Source organism: Lampris incognitus, chromosome 4 (assembly GCF_029633865.1).
Source record: "Lampris incognitus isolate fLamInc1 chromosome 4, fLamInc1.hap2, whole genome shotgun sequence".
Taxonomy (NCBI): Eukaryota; Metazoa; Chordata; class Actinopteri; order Lampriformes; family Lampridae; genus Lampris; species Lampris incognitus.
The window spans coordinates 20053262-20062517 of record NC_079214.1 but is presented as its reverse complement, the minus strand read 5'-3'; the positions used below and the strand labels follow the sequence as shown (position 1 = coordinate 20062517).

Below are 9256 nucleotides of genomic sequence, written 5' to 3'. Positions count from 1 at the left end.
AGGACTGCATAACAGAACCATTGAATCTGATCAAACCCTTCCTCAGCATCTTATGAAAGAACAATAAGGTCCACCTTGAATTGTTCAGGGGAGTGTATGACATTAGAAAGACATCTAATATTAAGATAAGAGTTGCATTTGGGAATAAAGCCCAAGTGCACCATTGGTCCATGTTCACCATTATGTTCATTTGAAGGATGAGTCTCCTTGTTGAAGTCTTGACCAGTATTTTTGATCTGTGTTTAGCAGGGAGACAGGTCTATGGGACCCCACCTCCTCTAAGTCTTCCCTGTGTTTTGCAGTTACATTGATTAGTGTCACCAGTAGTAAACCACTTTTATGTGCCAGAGTGTAAATTTTGTATTGGTATGGAGCTAATCAATAAATCAACTTCTTGTATGGCTCATTATATATTCCATCTGACCTTGGAGTTTTCTAATTTGTCAGTGATTTACAATTGTCCGTTTGCAGTTTCTTCACTTGCATCTAAAGAGCAGCTTTCACTGTGATTTGGCACCGGATGTTTACATGCATCTAAAAGAGTTTGCATGGCTCCTGGAGTTGCATTTGTTAGGGACGTATATAATATTTCATGATATTCCAGTAACTTTTTATTTATAGTGCCTTGCAAAAGTATTCAACCCTGTTGACAGTCATCACTAATTTCTGGATTATAAAAGATACTCACACATCTGTTCCTGAACAATATTATTTTTATGAACCCTTAAGCTCTAACAGCATGTTCCCAAAGCCAAAATAAGTTATGTTTCACTGACTTTTTTTAATAAATTAAAAACTAAAATATAGTGCCTGCATAAGTATTAAACCCCCACATATCAATACTTTGTAGAGTACCTTTTTGCTGCAATAACAGCCATGATTCTCTTGGGTTAAGTATGTACAAGCTTTGCACACTGTTCTGGAGTAATTCTTGCCCATTCTTCTTGGTAGAATTTGTACAGGTTTTGCAGGTTGGTGGAATGGTGCCTCTGGACTGCGATTTTCAGTCTGTGCCACAGATTTTCAATGGGGTCGAGGTCCAGACTTTGACTTAGCCACTCCAAAACGTTCACCTTTTTGTTGCTGAGCCATGCCACTGTTGCTTTAGCCTTGTACTTTGGATCATTGGCCTGGTGGAAGGTGAACCTTCTCCCAAGCTTCAGTTTTATGGCAGACTGCAACAGGTTTTCTTCTAATATTTCCCTGTATTTAGCTCCATCCATTCTTCCCTCAATTTGAACAAGGTTCCCAGTGTCTGCTGATGAAAAGCAACCCCATAGCATTATGCTGCCACCACCATGCTTCACTGTAGGGAGAGTGTTGTTTTAGGGCATGAGCAGTGTTAGGTATGAAGAACACATAACGCTTTGAGTTTTGGCCAAAAAGCTCAACTTCCATCTCATCTGACTACAAAACCTTTATCCACATCCTAACTGGGTCTCTCTCATGCTTGGTGGCAAACTCCAAGCGTGCTTTTATATGCATAGTTTTGAGCAATGGCTTCTTTCTTGCCACCCTCCCATACAGGCCAGATTTATGGAGAGCTCGTGATATGATTGACTCATGCCCATTTACTCCAGTTTCAGCCACTGACCTCTGGAGCTCCTTCAAAGTGATTGCAGGATCATCTGTGGCTTTCCTCACCAGCCCACATCTTGCTCGGACACTTAGCTTTGAGGGACGGCCTGCCCTACAAAGCGTCTGGGTGGTGTGATACAGCTTCCACTTTCTGACAATAGATCCAACAATGTTCCATGAGACATCTTGGATATTGTTTTGTATCCCTTTCCCGCCTTCTGCATTTTAATCACTTTGTCTCTTACTTCAGTATTGTGCTCCTTTGTCTTCATTTTCTGATGGAGTTCACGCCTGCTAATGAACTTTACATGGTGCTTTTTATACCCATAAATGAGACCGTTATTTTAATATCTTACAGGTGCACACTAATTATGTCCAATTGTGTTTACCTGAGTTTGTTTAAGGAATAATTTGTCATTTGTGTAAACTTGAAGCTTTCAGAGCGCAAGGGGTTGAATACTTATGCAAGCACTATATTTACATTTTTATTAATAAAAAAAGTCAGTGAGACAACTTATTTTGGTTTTGGGACCATGCTGTTAGAGCTTATGGGTTCACAAAAATAATATTGTTCAGGAACAGATGTGTATCTTTTATAATCCAGAAATTAGTGATGACTGTCAAGGGTCGAATACTTTCGCAAGGCACTGTATATTCACAAATCCTCAAATCTGTGAGGAGCTGGGGGTTCAATCTCCAATGTCTTTGAGCTTTTGTGAAATTGTCTTGCTTAAGCGTGAGAGTACTTGTGCAATGATCAGAGATGAATGTTTTGGGGCATCCGGGTAGTGTGGCGGTCTATTCCGTTGCCTACCAACATGGGGATCGCCGGTTCGAATCCCCGAGTTACCTCCAGCTTGGTCGGGCATCCCTACAGACATAATTGGCTGTGTTTGCGGGTGGGAAGCTGGATGTGGATGTATGTCCTGGTCGCTGCACAAGCGCCTCCTCTGGTCAGTCGGGACGCCTGTTCGAGGGGGAACTGGGGGGAATAGTGTGATCCTCCCATGCGCTGCGTCCCCCTGGCAAAACTCCTCACTGTCAGGTGAAAAGAAGCGTCTGGCGACTCCACATGTATCAGAGGAGGCATGTGGTGGTCTGCAGCCCTCCCCAGATTGGCAGAAGAGTTGGAGCAGTGACCGGGACAGCTTGGAAGAGAGGGGTAATTGGCTGGATACAATTGGGAAGGAAAAAAAATCCAAAAAAAAAAAGATGAATGTTATAATATTTTGCATTTTATGTATACGACAATGTTGTTATCAACCAGAAAGTATTAAGTCCCCAGTGTAAACATTATGGACCCAAGAATGGAAAGAATCCTCCACGCATCATCAAAGTTCATATTAATAATGTAAATTTTGAAAACACTTTTTTTTTTTTGTTGATGATCTGATCTGTCCAAATGTGGATCTAGCATAGAATTAAAATCATGCCCAACCATCACATCAATACTGGATACAACTGGTATTAGACTTTAAACCTTTCTTGGGGGGGAACAACCATCACATCAATACTGGATACAACTGGTATTAGACTTTAAACCTTTCTTGGGGGGAACAAAATTCAGTCTATACATATTCAGCAAAATCAGCAGTGTTGAATACATTTCCACTACCACCAAGACATGTCGGCTGAAATCTGCCAAAAGGATTCCTTTGCAGATCAAAACAGCAGCCCTCTGGCCTTCACTGAGAAGTTGGACCGATACAAAAAGAACTATTTTCTGCCAAACAGAACATGTTTAGTTCTGTATCTCTACCCCGATGGACCCACTGTGGGCGTGAATATGATACTGACCTCGGCTGGTACTGAAGATAATAACAGATCACATTTTTAAGATAGACTGACTTTGGAATGGAGTTAGTGGTGTAACTGGAAGTGGCCTGTACTAAAATCCAAAGGTTTAATTTCTGAACATGCAATATTGACTAACATCATCAAGTTGTCTTTCTTGGTAGCCAATTTTTTTGTCTTCTGAAAAAAATTAACATATCACACACAAGAATACCACTAACAATGTTTGAAAGGTTTATCATTTAATACAATCATTTTCTCTCAGTGATAGACATACAAAAACCAATATTATCCCCTTAAATGTCTTTCAAAAAGATCTCAAGACGTGTATTGCTAATCACTGACTGTACCTTAATAAAACAGTTGTGAGACATAACTCCAATGTTGAAATTTGTGTAAAACATTACTTGAAATAAGCAAACACACAGATGAAACCATAGTAGAAGTTCAACACATGACACATTTGCTGCACCTCTACTACACTGTTGCTCTACGGCCAAAAGGAAACGTCTCAATCTCAGCAGTTAAGATACTAGTTGACTTCTGCAACGAGTAGAGGATATGGAAAAAGTTGAATTAATCCATGGAGGGTATCAGATTTCATATTGAATATCACACTCACTCGCTTGTCCTTAAATACTTCACCTTTTTTCAAATACAATGAACAGAGGAAAAAAAACACTTGACCGTTAAGAAAGCTATTTTCACATACTGAGGATTAAAAACAAAAATTGACTTCAACTTGAATCTAGCCTAAAATCCCTCCCAAAAAAAAAAAAAAAAAACTTTTAAAGCATGAATTTTTTTTTAAATATGTGAATGCCCAATTCACATTTCTACAAAAACACCCAAAGAAATGTTACAAACAAAGCTGGTTGGGTTTGACAAAATCCAAACAAAATTCTGTGTTTTTTTTTTTAAAGGCATGGTTTGAGGTTTCCTGGACATGGTCAGTTTTTACTGTGTATTGTCTTTTGGGTTCCTCACTCACGATGGACCAACACAAAGAGACCCAGCATAAAGAGGACAGCATACTGGGGAAGGAACAAAAAAATCTAATGTTAGACCATTTCTAATCAATCATAACCCCTTGAAAGGATTAAAATCAAATAAAACCATATCGGGGTAGGCGTAAGTGTTCACATTCATTACCTTGAATTTGGGGTAGTCATTCATCAGAATGGTAACAATTCCAATGTATGGCACAAACCTGAAGAGGTTAAGAACATTCAGCATCAGCTCATCTGGTTGGTACGAATTACAAGTCAACCCACATATAAATATGAATCACACAGAAGAACTACAAAGATTCATTCATCTATTTGTTTAATGAAAACGTTTTAAGAATGCAAAATTTTAGTCTCAGAAACGACCACTGTTATTGGCTAACCAGTCAGTAAGATTGCAACGTGAAGTCAATTGAAGGGCCTCTGAAAATGGCAGTGTGATAATCACTGACAATTCATTGCGATTTTCAGTTCATAATAAAAGTTAAAGTAGTAAAACAAGGAATCTCAATTAGCAATGAAAGGGAACTTTTCCAAATATGAAAGCCTACAAGAAAGTGGAATTTACTTTACTGCACTGCATTATTAGATGACAGCTGATGGTTTCTTGACAGGAATCAATAGTTTTACCAGAATTAAAAGGGGGTTGAAAAACTGATCACGTACAACGTTAATCTCAAGGGTTTGCTGTCTTCCAGTCCCAACTCATACCACAAGCTCAAATGAAGATAATGTGGTCCCTACTTTCTAAACTTTAAAAAGATGTCAAATCTGCTCCTGTAGTATGAACAGGAAACTTCTCCGTCTAGTATGTGAGTGTGTATTTTATATAAGGGAAAGGTAGTTATTCACACAGCTGTGGATTTTTCCTCAAAAGAGACTTACCCTCGGGCTCTCCCAACTACATCTTTTTTCTCCAGCCAGTGCTGGCCCTGCTTGTACAACCCTCGATCATCCACTGCATTGTTATCGCCTTTGGTCAAGAACTTAATGTCTCCATTTTCCCTATAAACAAAGAATCAGTAGTATTACATCTCATTATAAGCTTAGGTTCCCTTTTTCAGTAGCCCAGTCTGATGACGATTCATAATAACGCTGATCTAGATGAACATTACTTCACATTCTTTTCGATACAGGTCAGGCCTAAAAATAACATTCAAGTTTCAGAGACAGGCATGGACCGAAGTGATATTGATAGTACGACGATACCATGAATAACACTTAATAAAAGGGAAATGTACTTTTCATGGATTTTCAGTACTCTGTGTACTATTGGAATCTCTCTGCCCTCTATCCTGAAGACAACAATTTCTCCAACTCTGATTGGATCCTCTACCCGGTTGGTCAGAAACAGGAGGTCTCCTCTGTGGAAAGCTGGTTCCATGCTCCCACTGAAATAAAAAAAAAAAAAACTTTCTCAGTTTAACTACCTTGTTGAATGGAATGGAGGAATACATTTTCAAAATTAAACACTTCAGTTATCTTCATTTTTTACATTTAAATAATACAGTATTAAGGCTGAGAACAATGGAGCTAGAAGGCAGCAGTAGAAGCAAAATATGGGAATAAGCTGTACCTATTCCTTCAGTAAATTACATGCACCCGGAAATTATCTAGTTGTTTTTGCAATCAGATATCACACCATTGTTTTCTCTGCACATCACATTCTTTGGGAAGTTTGGCTTCTCAATCATCTGTAGTATGAATTAAGCAAAGACACGAGTAACAGTACAAGAGCACTAAATTATTAATGTTGTAGGCAACCTGTATGCAGCAGCACAGTGTCACATCAACGTTAGGGTTGATAAACCCACTCTGAGCCCTTTTTAATAAATCACAAATATACCTTTGAATGAGGAGGTAGGGTTGTAAAACAAAATAATAGATATACAGAGACCATTAATGAGAGAATGATAAAGAGAATTATGGTATGAGTGAGTTGCCAGCTTGTGCTATCAGCGCATCAACCGCGTAGCCACGGGCGTGCCTGGATGTGACTGTGCCATCTAAATTTCAAACTGACACACCCAGCATAACCATAAAAAAAAATGCACGAGTTAGCTGCAAATCTAAAAAAAAACTTTATCATCTTATTATTTTACAATATTTAAATTAATTGGTAAAAAAAAAAAAACGCGACCAAAGAAAATAAAACAATTCTTGCTTCTTGTTTACCATATGACGATGATGGGTCGGATTTTTTGAGCGGCAGTGCATTTTGCAAAATGCCAAAATGTGAGCAGCCCCTCTCCTCTTTCACTCAGTGTATAGCTCGCGCATTGCACAGAGGAACAGAAGCCTACTTTCCGCTAGCTAGATGCTTTTAATGTAGGTTAAGATAAAAATCATGGCGAAACAAAGCAGTTTGCTTAAGTTTGTCATCAGAAGACATTGTGAGGAGCAGGAGGAAGAGAATTCAGCTCAAGTTCAACCATCATTCTCAACCCAGACATCTGCTCCTGCACCAGTTTCTCCTCTACAAGTGCCAAGTAGTAAAAACATGTACGTTAAACACCAAACTGTTGTCTCCTGCTGTAATCATCAAATGTAAGCTAATTTACTATTTTGGACTGTAGTACCCTATTGACTATTTCAATAATATTGTTTATTGAGTACAGTTTTTGTTGGGTGTACAATTGGATTTTATGCTGATGTTGCTGCGTGTGTGTGTATGTGTGTGTGTGTGTTTTATGTGGCCACTGTGCCATGCTATGTTCAAGTGTCATTTTTAACGTTACCGAGTATGTTGGTACCGGTGTACCTCTATACACTTGACTAATGATGCTGTTATGTCTTGTCTGTCAGCTGTGTGTGTGAAAGAATATGTGGCCACCGCCACCGTGCCAGTTAGGCTGGATTCAGACAGAATCGGACAATGCATCAAAAACGCAAGTCCTCCCCTTCATTTTGAATGAGGGTAGTAAGTTTATGCTGCAGCAGCGCTTGCTACAGGGAGTTTCGCAAAAAAAAAAACAAACAAAAAAAAACGCAGAGTTGAGCCAGATTCAACTTTTGCTGCCACGCAACCCAACGTCACGCTGCGGTGGCCAATCACGTAAGCCAGCGATCAGACCGAAGAGGCCCAACTGGGCCATGATTGTTGCGATGGCCCATTGCGGCAATCACTGATCACAACTGCCAGTGTTGTGACACCCCCATACCGCTGCGGCAAGGCGCTACACTGCCTGATTCTGTCTGAATCCAACCTTAATGTTTCTCTTGGTGCTTGTAACATTACCTCGTATGATGTATAAGGCTTGTATGATTAAACTGTGGTGCATTCAGACAATTATAGTTGTAATGGCCTGTTTTGGTTGTCATATGTGTTTCAGAACCCATTAAGTATGATTGGTCTTTGAAGGGCCAGGCCCACCTGATTTTCTCTGTGCCCACCCACAGTGATTTCTGCGTACGCAGTTGCAGCACATGGTATGAAAGATTGAAATTACAATACTTGGAGCTCACCTGTCAAAACAACAGCACAAATCCCACCTTTCATTTGTCACCCCAAATATATTTATCACCATCCAGGGTGAAAATGTGAACCCAAACACTGGCAAACATCTTGTGCACACTCTTAGCATAGCCTTTTGCGTAAGGTGTTCTCTGGTTTTAAATCCCTTTTCACATAAACACCTTCAGGTATTGCATTGTAAGATACTTTTTAGTTTCTATACCTTACATTTGCTCTAAACTTATTTATAACCTATGTTTTCTCGCTGTCTCATATTCTGTGCTAAAATGACCTTATTTCCCCATGAAGTTTCATCAAATTTTAACTAATGGTGACTTCGCCATCAACTTTCGACTGCATTTGAATAGCGTTACACTTGCTCTTTGGTAATCTGTTCAACTAAGGAAATTCAAATCTAAATTTCTTATATGACCTCTTTGCAGTCGCTTCCATTCAAACGCTGTCAAGTCAGACCAATGTTAGTCTAGACTGCATAACATGTTTTTCTTCCATTACCAGGCTAATGAAATAACCAATGTTGATTATCGTGCACTGTAAGGATGTACGTGGGAAAGGGGACGTGGAAGACAACAATAATGTAATACTAACCTTAGGACGACAACAATAGGACTCTCACTGCCAGTGACAACCATGAGTCCCTTCCATATCATCAGCGCAGAGGACACAATCATACCAAAGTTCAGCACCTGGTAATAGAGCTGCATACAAAAGTGCAGATATTATCTATGAGTCATTATCCCTTCAAACCATACGTGGATTGGGCTCAGCATCTTATCCAGCAGACTGCAAAACATTTCTTTGTTAGCTACATCAAGTTGACAACTTAAGCCAAACCCGACTGTCTAGTATGTTTGTTTGACTGTGCACTCGCTTGCCTATACACGCATTTCACATAAAACTCATTTGACTTGTCATTTACAACTGGTCAGCGCCACAGAGCTGAAACAAAAGAGTGAAAAAACGGATTCGTGGAATTCAACGAAACAGGAAGCTAGGTACGCCGAACTCCCAATTCTCTGAACATCTTTCGTTTAAGTTCAGATTTTACTGTGAACACGCTAAATAAAAAGACATACAGTGTATATGACTTTGCAGCTAGCTAACAAGGGACTTAAACTGCAACGTGTTACTGGAGCGGGCTAGCGGTCGTGGGCTAGTTAGCTCCGGTCTCCTTACCACAGAGGGAGAAAAACGAATTCATTGCTTCATCAGAAAAGAAAAAAACACTCATGATTGGGTACGTACCTGCCGCTTATTCATGCGACGCACATCGTCAAGAAAATCTAAAGATAACATTGTTACGATCACTATTCTACAGAAAACGCATGTATTACATTAAAAGGTTTTAAGTAGAGAACATATGGATGCACGTCGGGCGCCCTAACTTGCATCCAAATCTTCC

General features: G+C 39.6%; 1 protein-coding gene across 1 annotated transcript; it reads right to left on the bottom strand.

Moving 5' to 3' along the window:
• Positions 1-3603: 3603 nt before the first annotated feature.
• Positions 3604-9256, bottom strand: sec11a (SEC11 homolog A, signal peptidase complex subunit). The gene is made up of 6 exons (XM_056278567.1): positions 9100-9256; positions 8443-8552; positions 5621-5770; positions 5265-5384; positions 4525-4582; positions 3604-4406 (listed from the first exon to the last, which is right to left on the bottom strand). The coding sequence occupies exons 1-6, from the start codon at positions 9148-9150 to the stop codon at positions 4356-4358; spliced, it is 540 nt and encodes a 179-aa protein (XP_056134542.1). The 5' UTR covers positions 9151-9256; the 3' UTR covers positions 3604-4355.